Here is a 22,733-nt window from a genome sequence, read left to right as displayed (position 1 = left end):
GAAACCTATTAAAAGAAGCGAAGAAAAAAGGAAGTATCTAGGATATGAGTTCATCTGGTTTAAGTATGGTGCGGTTAGGCTTCGTAAAACAAAGGAAAGTGATGTGATAGTAATTAATGAGATGTCCGACTTAGCTAAGATTGGGTGAGAGTTTTCATTCCAGGGTTAAAATAGAACTAAAATAAAAATATTAAAAATGAGATTAAATATGGATCAAGATATTGTTTTTGATGAGGAGAATAAATCATATATTCACTTGAATTCTACCCAGTTTGAAAAATCAGCTAAACTACAAAAATATAACCTTGGGATGACAATTCTACACTTAAATATTAGATCTATTAGAAAGAATTGGGATCAATTTGTTGCTTGTTTTGGCACTTGTTTAAATTTGATTGATGTAATTGTTCTCACTGAAGTTAATATTAAGGATGAGTTATCTGATATGTTAAATCTGTTTAGTATAGAAAATTACAATAAGTATTTTACTCTAAAGGAAGAAAAGAGGGGTGGAGGTATTTTAATCTTTGCCAGAAAAGATATTTTGGTGCATGGGGTATCAACCAACAGTACGAATTTTGAAAGCATGCTCATTGATATTAAAATGGAAAGTTTTGAAACTAGCATTTTAGCCAAATATAGACAGCCAATTTGTGATGAAACAGGATTTATTACAGAATTAGATCAAATATTACAGAGTATAAAAGGAAACATAATAGTAATAGGAGATATGAAACAGGATTTATTACAGAATTAGATCAAATATTACAGAGTATAAAAGGAAACATAATAGTAATAGGAGATATGAATTTAGATTTAAGAGATTTACATAAGAAAAAAGTTCAAGATTACAAAATTATGATGGCAGGGCATGGCTTAGATTCTTACATAAATTGTTATACAAGGGAGGAAGTAAGAGGAGGAAAACTAACACAAACATGTTTAGACCATGCATTCATTAGAGTGAAAAGAGCTAAGGTCAACTCAGATGTAGTTCAGACTAAGATAGCAGATCACTACACCTGTGTTATCAATGTCCAGCCTGACAACTCCTGCCCAACTGATAAGACAAAACAGATAAATACAAAGATAAATGTGGCTATATTGGGACAGGTATTGGGGCAGATGGACTGGCTGTCTATAAAATGTTTATCGGATGCATCAGAGATTTATAATAAGACTAGCTGTAACCCGCGGGCTTTGCCCCGTTTAACTTCTTAATTTTCAAGATTATCTCGTTCGCATGGCTCAATCACGTCCTGGTTGAAGTTTGTTCGCTACGCTCACTCACCTATAGGTTGAAGTTTGTTCGCTACGCTCACTCACCTATAGGTTGGAGCTCGTTCGCTACACTCACTCACCTTTAGGTTGGAGCTCGTTCGCTGCGCTCACTTGCCTTCAGGTTAGCTTGTTCGCTACGCTAACTCGCCTCTAGGTTGAAGTTCGTTCGCTACGCTCATTCACCTTTTGGTTGCAAATTAGCTGTTGTCATAAATGTAAAAGAAATAATAGTGCTGCACCCTGTTGGTAATCCTTGTGACTTTAATGCTATTGAACATCATAGAACAGAACCAACTTGTTTAATTGAAACAGCTGTTAAGATTCAATAATTCCATTTCTCATAAGGTTAACATGGGAAACTCCAGAGCCACTGGGGCGGAGCCCGAAAGGATTTTTGAAATAAGAACAGGGCCGTGCTGGGACCCTCAAGAGGGCGCTGGACAAAGTGTCATGAGGGCGTCAACCAAAAACCGGGGGGTATTCCATATTAACCGGGGGGTATTATTTTAAAATTTTGAAATTTTAGGTCTAAAATTAGTAGTTTTTAACCTCTTTTATGCTATTTTGACAAGAAATTATATTTATATTTATAAACTATTTATTTAAAAAAATATTATTTCAGCCAGAAAATTACCATAATTTTTTCAGGGTTTAAAAATATTGCAGTCATTAGTAGGTATTGTGTTAAAAACATTTAATTTGCTTAAAGTTTATTAAACATACATGTAATACGGCTACATGAGAAAACGTGCTTTGTTTATTTATTGAATGCCTTTATGCCTTTGCTTTCACCGTGATTTTGGGTTATCCATGACACTTCAACCAGTCATTCAATTCCCCCGGTTAATTGGGAGTTGACTAATATGCTTGAAATCTTACAATCTAAGCTAAGCCTAGTAAATTGAAGTTAAATTCCACAGAGTGAATAAGAAATGAAATAAAATAATAGGCCTAAATAAAATTATATAAAACTCGTAAAATAGCTGCAAACTATCAACCAGACCCTTAAATAATCATGTAACGAACAAACTATATTAAAACACCACTCACTTAAAAAAAAAATTGTCTGACAAGTCAAGTGCCGAACTTTAAGGTTACGTTTTAATGTAAAGTTATTTTTATTAAAGAAAAAAATTAATAACTGTCTAAATGTTGTCAGTAGCTAACTAGGGAAACTCAAAACTTAAACACTGAATATTTCAGGGAGAAATAAAAACATATGTAGGCCTATACATTATTCCCTTCATAAAATAAATAAAATACAGTTAATATAATAAAAAAATAAACGGCTTTATGGGCGTTTTATTGGAACGGTTTTGTTGTAGAATGGAAGCTCTAATTGAAAAATTATACATAGGCCTACGTTAAGCGTTAAAATACACTAATTATTTCACAATTTATTAACTACAGGAAAATGTAGGCCGACTGTAGTGTTAAAGATAATGCGACTTGCGACAATGAAATTCGATGGTACCGGTAGCTTAATAATTATGGTAACATTCTTTACATTTGGTAGTACTAAACTAAAATAATAATAATAGCAATATAATAATACAACAACAATTACCTGCAGGCCTAACCTATGAAAGGGATGTAAACAAACCGGTTTGCTTCTGTTGTGGCTCCGCGCAGACCAGACGACTCAAGACTAAAATAGATTCTACCTCTACTTGACTCCGGTCCTAGTTTTCCGTACTGCCAACCGTTCAACGTCAAATTCGTTTTTACTCTGTCTCAGACATAGCATTCAGTTATGAAATACACTGATGTAAAACTTCTTCTATTAAAGTTTTTTTTCTCAAGATTGTTATGTGAGGAAACCAAAACCATATTTTTTTATTTTTATTTATTTATTTATTTATTTATTTTTTGCCTTTAGAGCTAGGGCGTCAATTGGGTATTCCTTGGGAGGGCGCACCGGGCAATTGCCCGGTTGCCCGCCTGGCCAGCACGGCCCTGAATAAGAATATGCCTATATGTTAATCGGGAATGTGAGCTATCATCATGCCAAATTCCAGCCCAATTCGACCAGTATTTTTCGCGTTCACTTGTCACAAACATACATCCATACATCCATACATCCATCCATACATCCATACATCCATCCATACATCCATACATCCAAACTTTCTCATTTATAATATTAGTAGGATAAATTTAAACTTTAATGAAGCCTATGACATTAGTAAGATTATTGTATCAAAACCAGTTAAATCTCCCAAAAAACCATGGATGTCTTTTCAAATAGTAAAACAGATTAAAGAGCGTGATAAATTATTTAAATTGTACAAAACACATCCAAACAATAATTATTATAAAGAAAGATATAGGGTAGCAAGGAATAAGGTGGACAAAGAAATCAAAAAAGCAAAACAAAGGCACTTTTACAGTTTATTTTACAATAATCAAAATAATATTAAGGAAACTTGGAGTCCGATAAACTCAATTTTAGGTAGGGGCAAAGTGGATAATATTGATGAAAGTATAGTTAAATATCTAGGAAAGCATAAAACAGAACTTGAAATATGTAATGCATTTGCAGATAAATTTACTAGAGGCATATATTCAATAATACATAGCTGTCAGCATAAAACACTAGATACCTTAGGACAAAATAAGTGCATAGCATCATTGTATATACCTAAAATTAAGAGAAATGAAGTTGTGAGTTTACTGCAGAGAATGAGAAAAAAAGGATCCGGCCTCGATAATATTAGCATGATTGACATACAAAATAATTCGGATGTTTTAATTGATTCTATTGTCTTATTGATAAATACTTCTATTAGAAATTCAAACTTTCCAGACATGCTTAAGATTGCAGTTATAAGACCAATCTATAAATCAAAGAGACATGATGACTATTCAAATTATCGTCCTATATCGATCCTCCCCTCCCTTGGTAAGATATTAGAAAGGTATGTTGCAAATAAACTAATAAAACATCTAGAAGATAATGGAGTGATACATGAAAGTCAATATGCATATCAAAGAAAATGAGGGACAAATGAGCTGTTGTTAAAATTTTCAGACTATGTAAACAATCAATTGGGCCAGGGAAAGCAAGTATTCGTGATTTTTATTGATTTTAGTAAAGCTTTTGATACCCTAGAACACACAAAAATTGCAATGGCTTTAGAAAAAGCAGGAATTAGAGGTCCATGTAAAGACTGGTTTATAAACTATTAAAAAAACAGAAAAATTAAAGTAAGATTAAACGATAAATTTAGTGAAGAAAAAGAACTAGAATACGGTGTACCGCAAGGAAGTATATTAGGGCCTTTGATGTACCTGATGACAGATGCTATACAATTCTGTAGAACCTTTATGTACGCAGATGATACAGCCCTATCCGATAAAAATATAAACGTGGCAAAAACTAAGATTGAATCAGATTTTTTGAAGCTGACAATGTGGTGCCATGACAATGGATTGATTATAAATGGCAGTAAATCAAAGATTATGCATATTAATTCACCTTCGTACCAATGCACAGAGCTAGCAGTAAAATTTCATTTACACGATTGTCTGCATCGGAAGAGCTATGAGAATATGTGTCAGTGTATGAATTTGGAGTATGGTTTAAATTATAAATATCTGGGAATCATAATTGACCATAACATGAAATGGGACTTGCACTTGAAACAACTAACTGATAAATTAAGATTATGCTTATTTAAGTTTTACCATATAAGACAATACCTGCCACTAAAAACAATGAAATTGATTTACTCAAGTCTATGTGAATCATTGCTTAGATATGGTGTAAGGTCATGGGGAGCATCATCAAACACAGCCATAATGCAACTAAAAACCGTGCAAAGCAGGATAATCAAAACAATGACTAAGCTTGATTCTGCTAATCTGGTTGATAATCCCATGCTAGGTTATCAATTGGTCAACGTTTTGCCAGTTGATAGACTGTTAAAGTTAATAATTACATCAGATTATTATTTTTCAGATGAGTTCAAAAACCTCAATGTTCATAGTTACAACTCAAGGCAAATGTTCTTTATTGTGCCTAGAACAACAAATAAATATTCTAAAAGAACAAGGGAATATTTAGTTTCATTCTTGTTAAACAGTTTACCAGTACAGCTGAGGATTATGTTATTGTAGAGTTTTAAAGAAGAAGTTATAGCTATTTACATTACAAGTGTAGTAAGAACGTTTTTCTAGGGATGGACGAGATTGGATTTTTAGTTCGAGACGAGACGAGACGAGATTTTTTATTTCTCATAAAATTTTGAGACGAGATCGAGACGGGATTTCCCTTCTCATACACAACGGGAAATGCACGTTCAAAATTTTTACCTGATTTTTTAACATTGTTAGATGACTGTTTAAATACAAAAATAATGATAATAGGCAAGAATATTTACAATCTTTTATTAAAAAACATCAGCATAACATTTTTTTTATTAATCACGCTTAACTTATTAAAAATGCCTACGATTAGGAAACAAAGTGATATCAGTTAGGATAGAGTTCAACTTATCCTAAAATAAAATAAATCATAAAATAAAAGCAATATTAGTCTTTATAAAATAGTTACTTGTTTTGACTTTTTATGGTAATAAAACGTTCCTCACACTGCTTACACCTAACAAAACTTCTCACATATTATTAAAGTAATATTATTAGTGATGGTCGGATCCGGATCCAAGCTAGAACCGGCACCGGATCGGATCCAAAAAATTCTGGATCTTGGGCTGGATCCGGTTTTGATGGATCCGATTTTTTCAAATTTTTTCCCGAATTTTTTTCCTAACACAAAGCTGTCTGTATCACTGTACAACCCCGATTTGTTTACTAACATAAAGCTGTCTGTATCACTGTACAATCCCGATTTTTTTACTAACATAAAGCTGTCTGTATCACTGTACAAACCCGATTTGTTTACTAAAATAAAGCTGTCTGTATCACTGTACAACCCCGATTTGTTTACTAAAATAAAGCTGTCTGTATCACTGTACAACTCCGATTTGTTAACTAAAATAAAGCTATCTGTATCCATGTAAGAGACCGATTTTCCCCCGATTTGTTTACTAACACAAAACAGTTTGTATCTCTGTACAACCCCGATTTTTTTACCAACACAAAGCTCTCTGTATCACTGTACAACCCCGATTTTTTTACCAACACAAAGCAGTCTGTATCACTGTACAACCCCGATTATTTTACTAACACAAAGCTGTCTGTATCACTGTACAACCCCGATTTGTTTACTAACATAAAGCTGTCTGTATCACTGTACAACCCCGATTTTTTAGCGAATTTCCCATATAGGGAATAAGCTATTACCGTAGTACTCATGGTAAGACCTGGACGCGGGACCGATTTTTTTTTTCGTTTCGAGGTCCCTAGAGACCAAAAACACCATCCGTTCAAATTCATATATATATATATTTATATATATATATATATGTGTCCGTTAGCATTTTTAAGTAGACATTTCAGTGTAAATCAAATGGAAATTCGCTTAGTCTGCAGGTTTGCTGCGGCGGGGGTATTTACTAACATAAAGCTGTCTGTATCCATGTACAAGACCGTTTTTCTCCCGAGTGTTTGTCTCTTGATGCAAACAACTTATATGGCTAGGCCATGTCTCAATGTTTGTCTCTAGATGCAAATAACTTACATGGCATGGCTAGGCCATGTCTCAGTGTTTGTATCTAGATGCAAATAACTTATATGGCTAGGCCATGTCTCGATGTTTTTCTCTAGATGCAAATAACTTATATGGCTAGGCCATGACTCAGTGTTTGTCTCTTGATGCAAATAACTTATATGGCAAGGCCATGTCTCAGTGTATAAGATATATTAACCTTTAAACATTACCGATTTAATTTTAAACAGTATGATTTAAATTGGCATTCTGTTAATTAGGTTTTTTTTAACCCGCCCTTATGACAGTGTGTATCTGGATCCGGAACCGACATTTTCTTGGATCCGCCCATCACTAAATATTATAAAAGAAAAACCAGTTGCACAACATGCCTTATCCCACCAACTTCTATTTGATGACTGTTTCACCATAAAAGCTCTAAAATCATTGCCAAAGAACCAATGCAATAGTTCAATGCTCAGAAGATGGGAATTAGCTTACCAGTTTGTGACCAACTCCAGAACCCCACCTAACCTCAACATTAGATAATATCCTCATATCCTCACCCTCACAGCTAACTCTTAAGTATTTATTTTCATGGACAAAACTAATTTGCTTTTCAATGTACATATTATATGTAAATACAATATTGCAATGTGCCTGTATTTAGTGCTTTGTGCAGTGTCAGTTGGACAACCTGTCAGACATTTTGAATTCAAACTGTGTCATCCTATTTAAACTGTTGTTTTGTAACTACCATCTAGGCCTACTTCTGAAGAAGCCTCTGAAAGAGGCGAAATATTAAGTAAATTATGTGTGTGATTTTATGTGTTCTTTGACTCATCTGCAACCTTTCATCAGGTGAGTTAGCTGTGTCCTCTCCATCCTATATTTATTTATTTAATCCAAGCTAAATATTATAAAAATAATTACTGTAAAGTAATATTTACATTAAAAGAATTAATTAAATAAGAACGCCTTCGCAAAAGAAACGCAACTACAACACGCTCCTGTATTGCGGGTATTGCATTGACTTTCTGCAGGCGTTTTTAATTTTTTTTTTTTTTGATTCTCGTCTCCGTAAAAATATCGGCCAAAAAGAAATCTCGTCTCGTGTAACAAGATTTAAAATTTCCCGAAAATTTCACAAAATTTCGAGACTTGACCATCCCTAGTTTTTACATCACGCAGGTCCGCTCGTTGCATAATTCACCTAAGAGATGTAAACACGCTCTTGCGCAACGTGTAACGTACAAGATTTTACCTGACCCGACAATATACATGGGTTTACGTACAATATTTTTCATTATCTATTTCACTCATCGTCTAACAGTAACGTTCTTTTACAAACAAAAGCTAGGTTACGAAAATACTTTAAAGCATAACAATAACATTCAAGGCACAGCTGATTTCTAGCGTTGAACGTCGATGCCTCCATAGAGGTATATTTTTTTACGTTAAGCACTCAATGTTATTTAAATGGGTTTCATTACATCACCGAGTGAGTTTTTTTCTACTTTACATCACTCGAGAAGTAAGGAAGTTGTATACATCACGCTTGGGATAGGGAAGTTTAACATGGCGGGTTAGGTAAAAGAATTTATATCTAGATCTGAGTTAAAGATAACTGTGTTTCATATTTTATCATTGTTGTTCACTGTTCCAAATGTTTATTAATGTTACTTTTTAATAGATTAATCACTGTTCACTGTTCCAAATGTTTATTATTGTTACTTTTTAATAGTTTTAAATCCGTTTATTACTGTTACTTTTTTCATTGTTTATTAATAATTGTTAAAATCTGACTACTTTAAATTCTATGATTAGTTTGGTATATTATTGAATTCTTACAGAAAAACAAGGGAAACAAAAGACTGATTGAATAACAAAGACTGATTGAATAAAAAAAGCACTGTGAAATAAAAAAATTAGAATAATTGCTGCAGACAAGCCATATTGGCTTTTGTGGCTTGAAATTGTATGTGTGTTGTAAATTTGTATTTTTTGGAAAAAAAAAGAATAACATGGGAATTTTAAATTTACAATTGTATGGAGTTTTGAATTGGGACAAGTTACTGTAAGGCGTAAAGTTGTGATTTGACTGATGTAAAAGAGAAAAAGTTGAAAGGAAGACTGTCGTTCAAATGAAGGGGTGAAAGGTCAATGGGCAAGGCGGTGGTCTGATCACTGACGGGGTTGGTCTGAATCTGTTTGGGAAACCGAGAGTTTATGACTCACAGTGGCGTGGTGAACCAAGGTCAGACTGGTGAGGGTCGCGAGAGCTTTTTCTGATTTTGTAAGTGTGTTTTGGTTTGGAAGGTGGAAAAGGTACAAAACTGTCATTACATTTTTTTATGCATGCAACTTTAGAACGAGAAAAAAGGATTGCCGTCGCTTGCTACGATCAAAAACCGCGGAATCTATTGAGGTCCGTGTTGCGACTTCTGTTTGGTTAGTAACAATTTTTTGAGTTGTTTTGAAGAAAACCAAATTTAATTTCTTTTGCTGCTTAACTATACTAGTTTTCCTAAGAGCTAACTACTGCTACCACTAGTGACCAAATAAGCTAAAGGGAAATGGAAGGAAAAGTGGAGGGGGGTAGGAAAGAAAAAGAGCAAGAGGTTGCCTTCCTTCACTCGACTGATATCAAGGTCGCCACAGAAGGTGCATCTACTGAGCCCTTTCCTGCGGGGTAAATATTAAAAAAATAGAACATAAAATGTACACACCCGCAGGGAAGTGATTCTTACATAAAAAAAAATTTTGAAAAGGAGTCTACTATGGTGAGGAAGTATCTGTTGCGGTTGACGGACAATGGAAGGGGTCCAATGTGGTCAATGAACATTTTCTCCCAAGGCTTGGTAACGTCTCAGAAGCGAGCCTTCCAACCTTGGTGTTAGGGGCTTGTTTGCACCTCTGACAGCTAACGCAAGCTCGTACCCTGTTAGTGACGTAAGCCTTGAGGTCGGGAGACCAGAAAAAGGGTTCGATGCGTGACAAGGTTTTGTTTATGCCCAAATGCGCTGAAGTGGGAGATTCATGGTAGTATTTGAAAATGAGGTCAAGAAGCTTGGATGGAACCACCACCCCTTGGTTTGGTTTGATTTGGTTGACGGTGAAGCAGGATATTGTTTTTGACTGAATAATTTTGGGGTTTATTGGTGGACCTGATGATCTTCCTGAGGTCAGGATCATCGAGTTAATGGTCGGCTATGTCCTTGAAAACCTCGGAAAGAGCGGAAAGGGATAATGTGGTTGGTGGTTGAGGAGTGGGGGGTGAAATTTCAGTTGGTTCAGAGTTTTCATATAGGCGAGAAAGGGCATCGGCGATAACATTGTCCCTTCTGCGGATATGGTAGATCTTGAACTTGAATGAATTTATGAAGGAGAACCAACGGGCAATCTTACCCATCTGGCGTGGGTGGTTGAGAAGCCAGAGGGCTGAACAGTCTGAGTGAAGCTCAAACTCTCAGTGTTCCAGGTACTGCTGATATTTTTGCAATGCAAAAACTATTGCAAGGTGGAATAATTTAATTCGTGCTTGTTTAAAGCCCTAGATGTGTACGAGACTAGAAACAACTGGTCTCCGTGGGTTTGCAGCAATACGGCCCCAATGGCTGAGGCGCTAGCGCCGGTGTGAACAACAAAATCTCTTGTGAAATCTGGCAGTATTGAGGAAGAGACTAAAGCCCTCTTGAGGGTCTCAAAAGCCTGACCTGATCGGGGCCGAACACAAAGGGAAATCCTTTCTTCTTCAAATGATTTAGAGGAATGGTGATGGTCGCGTAATTCTTAATGAAACGTGCGTAGAACATGCGTATTATATAGATTTATAACCTCTAAACTATAATGGCCGTTTGCTTCTGTTACTTACTAGTTTACCAATCACACCTAATTTAATTTGTTAAATTAAACCACCTAAAGTAGAAAAGCCATCAATAAAAATATGTTTTGGTTGTTTTATTACCAACAGAGCTGGCCTTAGGCCCAGCACCTCGGAAGGACCCGGACTTGGTGAAATATACAAAAAGTTCTAAAAAGTCAGTGTATTTTAAGCCAATTATATCAGTTATAAAAGGAACAAAAGGGGGGAGTAAAAAATACTAACATTACAGATTGAGATTTTTGTTAATATTGTTGGGAAACTACTTTTTTGGTAGAAAGGGGCCCGCTCTTAATGTTTGCACTTTGCCCTGTACCACCCAAGGTCGGCTCAGAATACCAAAAGACTCTAAATCTTTGCCAAAAATTTAGAAATAAAGTAAATAAAAATTAACAGCTTGAGGTAGCTCTGAATAGGAGAATTAAATTCTCCTGGTAGTTCTGAAAGGTGGTGATTAAGGGATTATGTAGAAATTCAATAACTAAAGTTTTGTGTTTTACAGGCAACTTACAATAGCCGACTTTCCTTCTGCAATTGGGAGTGTCAGCAAATCTTGATCCTTCGTCTTAAAGACATTTTTGTCTTCAATGCTGTTTAGAGTACTCACTCCTCGGGCAATCTCTTCCCTCTTAACATGATTCCTCTGAAAAATAAAAACAACTTTAATTTTAAACTATTATTTAATGTAACAAAAACTATAAATTTGTGTAAATACCTTGATTTAACGAGCCTCGATATAATGAATTCCTTGATACGGTGGAACCTAGATAACGAGTCACCCTTGATAACAAGTGTCATTTCCAAATCCCCTAGAATTTATTTTAACCCTTATCACATGTTATTGCAAACCGTGCACAGTGCGCCAATGACATTTTTGGGGGAGGGGTAAGAAAATTCAGAATTTAGGGGGGAGTTTGTGTTAATTATTAGACAGAATAAATTTCAGTGCCTGGTACTTGTGGTGATAGCACGCGTAAATAAATTTTACATAATCGTTGCTATTTGTTTACAACATGATTTCTGCTGATTAGCTTAGGTTTTAGTTACAGCTTTTTCGAATTACAGTATACAGTAGAATAATGAGATTGTGAGACTAGTTTTTTGTACTTAATAATAGCCATACCCAAGAAACAGACCCATTACAAATATAAATGTCTTGAGTTGTTGTGCAATGCAATCATACGTCATAAGTCTCATCAAAAACCGAAGCTATTGGGAGTCAATTGGTGCCAAAATATGAATTACCCTTTTATTATCATGGGTCGGTACGAAGTAAAACCCCCAAATAGCAGTCGCAAACAAATATTTCACGTTAAGTATATTAGGCCTTTTCTAGAATGGCATGACGATTAATAGTTGTTCTACCTATTTGATGTTGGAGAAAGCGTCTTTGACATAAAAAGAATTTTTTTAAAATTTTAGTTTACCTTTCAGTTAACGTGAAAAGATGGCTTCAACCGTTATAATTTTTTTGTGAATTTGTTTTGCCCCGAATAAAGAGGGGGTGTAATGGTAAAAATATTACGTTATCAGAAAACAAGCGTTCATACGATTTTAAATGTCCCGCGCAAGATAAATAGTTCCCTGAGCGGTTACGCACTGCGCTAGCGTCGTGACCCCTATAAAAGCTGCGCAGGACAGGGAACAGTCGGATTCGAGCGCTGGGCGGATAGCTAGCAACATCTTTCACTGGTTAGTGGAGTGGAGTACATCGCGAAACCCTAGGGCAAGGGCGGAATAGCCCGGTAATTGAACCAGTGGTGGAACAACTCTGGTAGCGTCGAACACTATGTGTTATGCCAAGGGTAGAGTAGCTCTTGGATCCGTATACATCGCGAAACCATAGGTCTAGGGCGGAATAGTCCGGTAAATAAACCAGTGGTGAAATAACTCTGTCGAATATTAGGTGTTAGGCCAGGGCGAAATAGCCCGTGGACCCGCAATAATCGCTTCGGTTTATTTTAAGCGTCATTGGTTTTAATTCTAAAAGTGAAACACGGTATACCCATTAAGTAAAGATTTGTTTTATTTTCAAAGTTAACAATTTCAGTTAGTTATGACCAGTGTTTCACTCACATAATTAACACTGTTAATTCTGTGAGTCTAAATTTACAATTTTTTTAAAATTAATGTTTAAATCGGGCAGTGATGAATGTGTCATTTATTGAAAGCTGATGCTTTAACGACCACATCTGAGCCTAAATATTTAAACTCAACTTAATACTATTAATATTATTACTAACCCAGGACTTACTCAATAAGATTGATTAGCTATCCGAGGAATTGCACCGTCACACGCATAAATCCTGGGCAATCTAGTGCTGGTGAAATGTGCGTACCTACAATCAACTTGAAGGGGTCAACTTCAGGACCCCTTCACCAACCAGAGCACAATGCCTTTTTGAGCTGAAACTCAGAAGCACTAACTACCTTCGTCATAGTCCTATTCCTTGAATGCCGAGAGCTGGTAACGTGGTCTGCAATCTGGTGGATTTCTTCTCGGACTCCTTCTTGGGTACGTTTAGACGCTCAGTCCTCTACTTGGAGCAGTGATAGATGGAAAGTCTTCTTAAAGTACGAAGTGGCTAGGTCTGTTGGTGGTGGAATTGAGCTTCTGTATAGTGCCGGGTGTTTGGGGGCTGCGTTAAAGGGCCACATCTGAGTGTTGTTTTTTTTGTAGTGGGGGCATGGTCTCCTCACTTTTCATAGTTTTTTTTCAATATAATGTAGTGATTGTTAGATAGAGCAAGATGGAGAGGCTTTGTTGGTGCGGCCAAATATCTTCTTAAATATGCATGGCCCTGGGAGTAAGAGTAAGTAATGTAGTGATTGTTATCTTTTGGTAGCTGCGTTAAAGGGCTACACCAGTGTCTGTGAGGGCATGGTCTCCTCACTTTACCTCCAAACACACTTCTCCTACTCTATTATTGATGTCATCTGTTCAGCTACCTGTGTTTTTAATCATGTAGTATAATGCTGTAAATAATTATGTTATCTTTGAGTATTCTCTTTATTATCTGTTGCTATTGTATTGAATAATTATCAATGTTTTTTTGTAGTGCTTTGCTTATTAAACTTGTAAATTACTTGTAAATGCTTGTAAATAAGCACCGTCCTTCCAGCGCAGCCACCAACCGCTCCGCCAGCGCAGACACCAAATGCTCCGACAGTGCAACCACCAACCGCCACCCTGGGAGCAAAGAAAAACACACCACCCTCAACAACCACTTCCACGGTGAGGTCAGTGGAGTCAAGGAGGGGCGAAGAAAGGAGAAGCCAAGACTCCCGGCATTTCCCTATCTTCGACAGGAGAAACTCCCAGGAAAGGAGAGAGGAGAGGCACAGGGGGCCCTCAACGACAAGAGCAGTACCGGCCAAGGAGCAGCTACCCTAGACAAGGGGACAGAAGGGAGTCCTATCACCGTGACAGGAGGGGTAAGAGTGACCCCTCAGACAGGAAACGGGAATGAAGTCCCGATTCATACAGGCCAACCTCCACCATGCCAAAGGTGCTTCAGCAGCCCTGGGCAGGAGGTTTGCCACCGAAGGGCTCGACTTTGCCCTCCTTCAAGAACCCTGGGTAGGAGGAGGAACGATTCGAGGACTTCCAACCCAAGTGGGTAAGCTGGTATACGATAGGGGATCTGCTAACCCTAGGGCCTGCATCCTTATGAACCCTAACAACGTATGCTTAGCTGTTACAGAATTCATCAGCCGTGACTTGGTAACAATCCAAGTCGATTTCGACTCCACTGCAGGGAGGCAAAAAGCTTTAGTTGCCTCAGCCTACTTCCCCAACCCAGGAGAAACTTGTCCTCCGGGGGCGGTAGTGCAGTTGGTGGAGTATGCTAGAAGCAAAGAGGATTCCCCTAATCCTCGGCTGTGACGCAAATGCTCACCACACCATCTGGGGGAGTTCGGACACTAATGAAAGAGGTAAGGATCTCCAGGAATTTATATTTAAGGTTGACTTACAGATAGAAAATATAGGTAATGAACCAACCTTCAGAAATAGAATAAGAGAGGAAATTTTGGACCTCACCCTATCGTTAAACCTTGGACATCTGAAAACAAAAGGATGGCACGTCTCTGAGTAAGCCTCTCTATCTGATCACAGCCATATTAGGTTTGACTTAATAGCAAGCGTCAAAAGCGCTTTGACTTATAGGGCTCCTAAAACAACAGACTGGGTGGGATACAAGGAATCCCTCAGGGATGAAGTTGAAGATAAGGTGACCCAACTCATGACCATTGACGGCCTTGACATGAAGGCAGAACTGTTAAACAGGTCAATGCTAAATGCCTACGAGGAAAATTGTCCTCTCAAAACCAAAAGGACAACAAGAAACGTGCCCTGGTGGAATGAGAAGCTAAACAAGATGAGATGTAAACTCTGTAAACTCTTTAACACCACCAAAAGAACTAGGAATTGGGCTAACTACTCAAGAGCCCTAACGGACAACTCAGAGATAAGGAAAAGCAAAAGGAAGTCCTGGAGGCAGTTCTGTGAGGGGATTCAAAACCTACCAGAAGCAGCTAGACTGCAAAAAGCCCTTCAGAGAGATGTGCCTAACCCGCTTGGTACATTAAAACGGGAGGATGGGAGTCACACAATAGGAATGGAGGAGACTCTTGAAGTCCTTATGAACACCCACTTTCCAGGGAACACCCCACTAGGCAACTCAACAGGACAACACATGATACCCTGGAATAGGAAATCACCCAGAGACCTTGCATTGGCTAGAAGATTTTCGAGCAAGCTGTTCAAGCCGGAGGTTGTGAAGTGGGCTGTTGAATCATTCAGCCCTTTCAAGTCTCCAGGCGGGGACGGAATATTCCCAGCTCTCATCCAAGAAGGACTAGAGGTCCTTTTAAATCATATGATGGCTTTGTTCAGGGGCAGCTTTGCCCTAGGTTACATCCCAATTTGTTGGAGGAAATCAAGGGTGGCGTTTCTACTGAAAAAAGGTAGAGACCAGGCCCAGCCTAAATCCTACAGGCCAATTTGCCTGTCGTCTTTCATGTTAAAGACTATGGAAAAAGTGATAAACCGCCACATTAGGGATGCATACTTAGATATCAACCCTCTAAGTGTGAGCCAACATGCGTTCATGAAGGGCAAATCAACAACGACGGCCCTAAGCACCCTAGTGGCAAAGGTCGAGGAAACCCTAGAACACCAGGAAATTCTGGCAGGGGTCTTCATGGACATACAGGGTGCCTTTGACAACGTGAGTTATAACTCTATAGAGGCTGCAGTCAGAAGCAGGGGCATCTCCCCCGACGTAGCAGCTTGGATAAACGCCCTGCTCAAGAGCAGGGTGGTGACGGCAGAATTGGGAGGCTACTCGACAGCTATCATAGCTCGACAGGGATGCCCTCAAGGAGGTGTAATCTCACCCCTGCTGTGGGCTCTTGTGGTGGACGATCTACTGAGAGGAAAGGAGAGACATAGACCTCCAAGCCTTTGCAGACGACCTAGTGCTGACTGTTAGAGGAAAACACGCAGCCACAGTGAACAACCTCACCCAGACAGCCGTTAGCTTTATTGAGGGGTGGTGCTCCAAAGAGGGGCTCACAATTAACCCTGACAAAACAGAGATAATCTCCTTTACGAGAAGGAGAACTAACCTAACAGCCCCGAAAATTCAGGGGAAAAGTGTAAAACTTGTGAAGGAAACAAAATACCTTGGAGTTTACTTGGACCAGAAACTGACCTGGAGCAGGCACTTTGACTATGTACTTGCAAAAGGAACAGGAGCTTTTGGTGCTTGCAGAAGAACCTTTGGTAAGAAATGGGAACTCGGTCCCAAACTCACACATTGGACCTATGAAGCCTTAGTCAAACCAATGGTTACATATGCAGCCTTAGTATGGTGGCCTAAGGCAGAGCAGACAGTAGCTGGCAGGAAACTGCAGCAGCTGCAAAGGCTAGCGTGTTCGGGGATCTGTGGGACCATGAAATCCTGTCCAACAGCTGCAATGGAGGCAATACTCGACATGCTCCCACTAGGGCTGGAAGTTAAGAAATGTGCAGCTATATCTGCTCTAAAAATGGGTAGCAGAGGCGAGCTGAATCTACAGAGGCAGTCTGGTCACCTGTCCATCCTGAGGGGATTCCCAAGCATGGACATGGAACTAGGCACACCAGACCTCATGACAAATGAATACGACTTCGAGATTCCTTACCAAGTTGCAATAGGGGGAAGAGACAACTGGCAACAGTGCAACTTCAGCATTGACAGAGCATGCTTGGTCTATTACACCGACGGAAGTCGGAAGGATGAGAGATCAGGGTTGGGAGTGAATGGTAACAAAACCAAAATATCTCTGGCCTTGGGCAGAACAACAACAGTATTTCAATCAGAGGTCCTGGCGATTGAGTGCTGTGCTAATAATATTATTAGCAAGAATCTAGGAAAGGGGAAAATCCTTATTCTCTCTGACAGCCAGGCAGCATTGAAGGCGCTGGGGTCATGTGTGACACAGTCACGAACAGTAAAAGGGTGTAAAAACACCCTCAAAAAGTTAGCAGAGCGAAACCAAGTCAAATTGTCTTGGGTTCCTGAACATTCGGGGCATGAGGGGAACGAAAAAGCCGATGCATTGGCCAGGAAGGGTGCGGAAGACCAACTGTCAGGACCAGAACCCTAGTGTGGTACCCCCATAAGCTCAGGAGTAGCGAAAGTCCAAGACTGGGTCAAGGCTCAAAAGGCTCTGGCCTGGATAAACCACCCAGGTATGAGGACTTCCAAATTACTAATCAACCCCACTGATAAAGGTTGGAAAGGCTTGCTGAGCCTTAAGAAAGGGGACATTAGTCTACTAGTAGGAGTGTTAACAGGGCACGGTCCTATCAGGAAACATCTCAGGACTATAGGGAGGTCACAGACAGACCTCTGCAGGTTCTGTGAGAACGAGGTAGAAACCTCAGAACACTTATGGCTGGACTGTCCAGCGTTGGCCCATAGAAGGCTTACATCTCTGGGGAGGTTATTCCTGGAACCAACAGAGATAAGGAAGCTGGGTGTCTTTTAGCTCCTGGGCTACTTGAGAAGCCTAGGGCTGTCAGAATGAATTAAAGGGTGCTACAAAAGGTCTCCAGGCCGAAGTAGCTAGGGGTATGCCACTACCCCAGCCCCCACAAAAAAAAAAAAGTAGTAATAGAATATCATTAGTAAGTGAAATTACAATTAAGTAAGATGTAAAGACCAGAAACGTAAACAAGGATCGGTCAAGGCCAAACATCAAGCGAGATTCTTATCTCACCAGCAGGCAACGCACCAAGATAATGAACAATTAGGACGTATTATAATATCGTCCCAGAAATATAGTTGAATTCTTTGAGAGTGTAGCATGACGCTCGAGTTCAATGGGAAAAATGGGAAAAATCATATTTAGAAGTTTACTATTATATAGCTATGTTAAATGATATAGTAAAAGAAATCAATAAACATTAATTCCTAATCCCACCTAACCCTCCTAAACTTCTCATTGAATTTTTTTCAGCAAATAAACTTGGGTATCACGCTAGGGCAGAAGAATCAATGTATTGCGTATGGCTAAAAAGGTGCACGGTCAACCTACACCAACAGGGATACCAATAGGTGCGACACATGTCTTCCATCCAAGTCATTTATATATATATATATAAAAAAGGTGTTGAATAAATACAAGCTTGATAATGTGTGTCAAACAAATCAAAACAACTCCTTAGATTATAAGCCAAACAATCATTAAGTTAGTTTTATTTCATAAGTTAATATTTTTCCATCCATATTTCAATTCCATATTGCAAGTGCATTTCAATTTCAATTTTCAATTTTTGTAAATTTTCATAAATTTTCTCATTCATTAATTCACAGTTTAAAGCTAGGTAGTTTAAGGGTAGTCCGCAAAATTTTATTTCCGAATTATTAGGGCATATATCAGTAATAAAAAAAAATATATATATATATAAAGGACAGAATGAAATCTAATCTACATACAGAGGAAGAAAATTACAATTCTCTATAAACCTTACCTCTACCAACATAAAATGATTATTCAAGATTAGACAACACAATTGAAACAAGTTGAACAAAAGAAAATACTGCATTCATCATCAACATCTACAGTAATGAAGCTGAAGACCTTCGTCATGCAACTGAATAATCTCGACATTTGATCAGAACCCATCATCAATACAACTAATAGAAATCATCGCAGCATTATTGAATCACCACCAAGATCATCACTTCTTCAATAGCCACACATTGGCAAGCTACAACATCTACATTGACCATCCATACATCTCAATAGCATCAATTCACTTCAAACAGATCTCCAAGAAGAACTTCTTATTGGAAAGCTTCATTATCAGCCCCGAATATAGTAAGGGGACTTCATCTAAAAGGAATATATAATACCAAATGTCATGGCAAGATCGTCAAATTGCAGCTTCAGGCACATCAGAAGATCAACAATATACTAAATCAGATAGAAGCAGTAAAAAAAATATAAATAAAAACAAAAAAATAAAATTAAAATTAAAAATATTATGAGTATTTTTACCTTTTTTGGTAGCCTAAGGTGTCCAAAATCCTTATCTCCTGCGAGACGCGTTTCGCATTAATTACAATGCATCTTCAGTCGCTGTCATTGTCAGGTCTCAACATTGCCCACAGAAGTGGTTGTCACGATTTACAAAACATATAACACAGTTCACGAAACACATATTTATATACAGTTTTACAACCATGGTCACACACGTACTGTACATCAAGCGAGCGGGAGACGACACGCGATACCGCACAAGGTTGTAGGCCTACTGGTCATTCCTCCCTTATCTTGTCTTAATCAGCTGTTGTGTTATCCGTGGTAACCTCTTCCCCCTCTAGTCTACTGTACAGACGATAGGTAACTTTATCAGAAAAATCTTCTTTAACATTTAACAAGCTATGTTTACCCATTGAAGTGACCTTTTTGAAAATAAAGTACTCCTCCCATATTTTCGACCTTTGAGCGTTATCACAGGCTTTTAGCACATTTAGCGATTTATCAAAACTTATATTGTGGGAAGGATGTTCTTTCAGGTGTTGGGCAACTTTGGACGTGGGATTTTTTTTGGTTTCGGGCGTTATGCTCCTTAAAACGTTGTTTGAAAGATCTATTAGTTTGTCCAATATATTCTTTATCACAATCATCTCCATCATTGCATTTAATAAGATAAACCCCCTTGTCAATACTATGTTTTTCTTTTTGTTTCATACCAATATTCTTGCTTATTTTATATCCCGGCATGTAAGAAAACTTCTTAAAAATATTACCTACGTGAAGCGAGTTTTTGTTTACATATTTGAAAGGGATGAACTTGTGTGGTTGACCAGTCCTCTCATCTGTTTGTGGCCTTGATAATTTAAACTTGGTTTTCCTTATCATGTTATCAATTAAATCTGTATTGTAGCCGTTGTTGTAGGCAATTTGTTTCATAATTGATTTTTCTTTTTGAAACTCTGTGGGTGACAAATTATAAGTTAAAAGCCTGTATGCCATGGATCTGAGGGCAGCCATTTTGTAGGACATGGGATGATTCGAGTCCATTGGAATAACTAAATCTGTTTGGGTTTCCTTCCTATAAATACCAAACTCTAACTTGCTCTAACTCTAACTCTAACGCGTCTCGCAGGAGATAAGGATTTTGGACACCTTAGGCTACCAAAAAAAGGTAAAAATACTCATAATAAATAGGTGTCTAGGCTAATATCTACAAATATAAAAATATTACCGATATACTCCCGCCAGAACCTTTAGCTTAAGACATTTAACTAGAGTAAGTTAAGGCCATCAACAAGTTTAAGCAAATTCTACAAAAATAGTTCAATCAATAGTTCATTAGTTAGTTAAAGATAGATTTTTTTCTTCTCTTATAGTTAATTAATATGGAAGAACCAACACACCAAACATGCGAAAAGCACCTAAGCCTCAGAAATACAGTGGTGACCGTCGCGCTGGCCCGCCACTGGATTGCCCAGGGCACCAGGGAGCTTCCCGAGACGTGCCGCGAAGGGAAACGCGAAATCAAGCGGCACCACCACTGTCACAAGTACCCAAGTCCCGGGCAAACACAGGGTTAGTACCTAAGACCCTACCTTCCTACCATACCCAAAATTTTTTTTTTCTTTTAAGTCGGGGAGGTTGTGACGCTTGCGTCACAGCGGCGACGCATCAGACGGTAAAGATCAGCTGATTGCTGGAGAACGGGGGAGGGGGTAGGAAGCGCAGAGACAGAATATAGTTGTGTTCCGGATTCAAGAGGGTGTAGGCGCCATGTTAAAGGCTGGACTCCATCGCCGAATTGATAAGTTTTCCTTAGTCTAAGATATTTACAAATATGTTCTAATTTTTTTCAGGAAGGGGGGGGATTAAGGCTTTAGGGAACTATAAATTATTTCTGCTTAATATGTAAATTATACTTTAGAGCACACTCGTACCCATAAGGTACGAGTGGAAGTTTTCAGTGTTCTTTTCCTTATTATATTAATAATTAGATGCATTAATAATATTAGATCATCAAAATGGCTGTGATATGGATGTGGTTTGGCTCAGTAATTAATTTAAGATCATTATTATTCAACTCAGAATGTCGCTCGCAACACTAGATTGATTGCATTGAGCCTTAACGATCCAATGAGTCCAGTACAGTTACTATAAATAATTATAGTAACACGCTTCAATGTGCTGTATACCGTTATGTTATTGTTATGTCATTTCTAATATTCTATTTATATTTGTTACTACTGTATTGGATATTATATTGTTATGGTTGTATTGCTTTGCATTTTATTGTAAATTGTTATTCTTGAACCATGAAACCTATGTGTAACTGTTATTGCTGATCTGTATATCAATTTTTTAATCAATTGTTTATCAATTGTTGTAATCTATTTAGTATTAATATCTTAGGCTACCATCTTGATGTACACAAATTTGTAAAATTGGTTTAACCGTGGGAAATAAATAAATAAATACAGTGGTTTTAGATTTAAACTAGATTATTATGACAAATTAGTCCAGCATTAAAAAAATACTTTACACATATCAATAGTGGGGAAAAGAAAATCAATTGTTACACTTCAACATTCCTCAACCAAACAAAACCCAATTGGAAAATTCTCAAAAAGAATTGCTACCACAAATTTGTCAAACTAAATCTAAGTTAAAAAAAAAAATTCTCAGGCTCAATTAGTTCTCCATAATTTACAACCCCCAAATAACATTTAACCTTATAATCCAAAAATATTTCACCTTAAAATGGAAAGAAGAAACACAGGGCATGTGCGGCAATGGTGGTAAAGTTCAACTACTGTACTACCTTTGCAGCACCTACCTGAACCTTTATGCAGTTTGGTCATGGAAAACCACCCTGAGCATACAAACTTTATGGACCGGTTGGGACATTATAATAGCTGCTTTAATATGACATTGTTTGGAGCAAAACATGTTGTAGCTGAATTGTTGACTGAAGGTTGTTGGCACTTAAACACTAATTTATAAAAAAAATTCAACCAATTTTGAAGTTTCCGTAGCGAAGCACGGGAATTCCGCTAGTCTGTTAGTATAAACATTAAAAAGTAAGAATCTAAAAATTCCTGCTATTGAAAACCTTGTAATGAAAAAGGAGTTTAAATGTTGTTTATCTGAGATAAATGTTAGTACAGTAAAACGCCGATCATCCGAATTCGTTGGGATCGGGGTCGATTTGGATAATCAAAACTTCGGATAATCGGACACAGAATAGTAATAAAAAAATAAAAATAAAGTTGCACAACGAATGAACTTTATTGAGAATAACTAAGACATAATAGAGCTGTTAAATTGAATTGAAGTACAGTACAGGAACAAATACTGATATTTATAAAAACAAAACTAGAGTACAATATAAAGTTCTTTAAAATCACTTACTTGTACATCTCGATCAGC

The 22,733-nt window shown here is 37.7% G+C and overlaps 1 protein-coding gene across 1 annotated transcript in view; it reads right to left on the bottom strand.

The window, feature by feature from the left end:
• LOC128987429 (probable ATP-dependent RNA helicase spindle-E) overlaps window positions 1-22,733 on the bottom strand; it is a 274,025-nt gene that overhangs the window by 44,610 nt on the left and 206,682 nt on the right. Inside the window, exon 21 of the mRNA XM_054408268.1 lies at window positions 11,284-11,415. Coding sequence (XP_054264243.1) covers window positions 11,284-11,415 — 132 coding nt within the window. The remainder of the gene's footprint in view (window positions 1-11,283; window positions 11,416-22,733) is intronic.

This window comes from Macrosteles quadrilineatus, unplaced genomic scaffold, assembly GCF_028750875.1.
Source record: "Macrosteles quadrilineatus isolate MER2022 unplaced genomic scaffold, UCM_ALF_1.0 Scaffold_2__2_contigs__length_208266976, whole genome shotgun sequence".
Taxonomy (NCBI): Eukaryota; Metazoa; Arthropoda; class Insecta; order Hemiptera; family Cicadellidae; genus Macrosteles; species Macrosteles quadrilineatus.
This window is presented reverse-complemented; position numbering and strand designations above follow the sequence as displayed.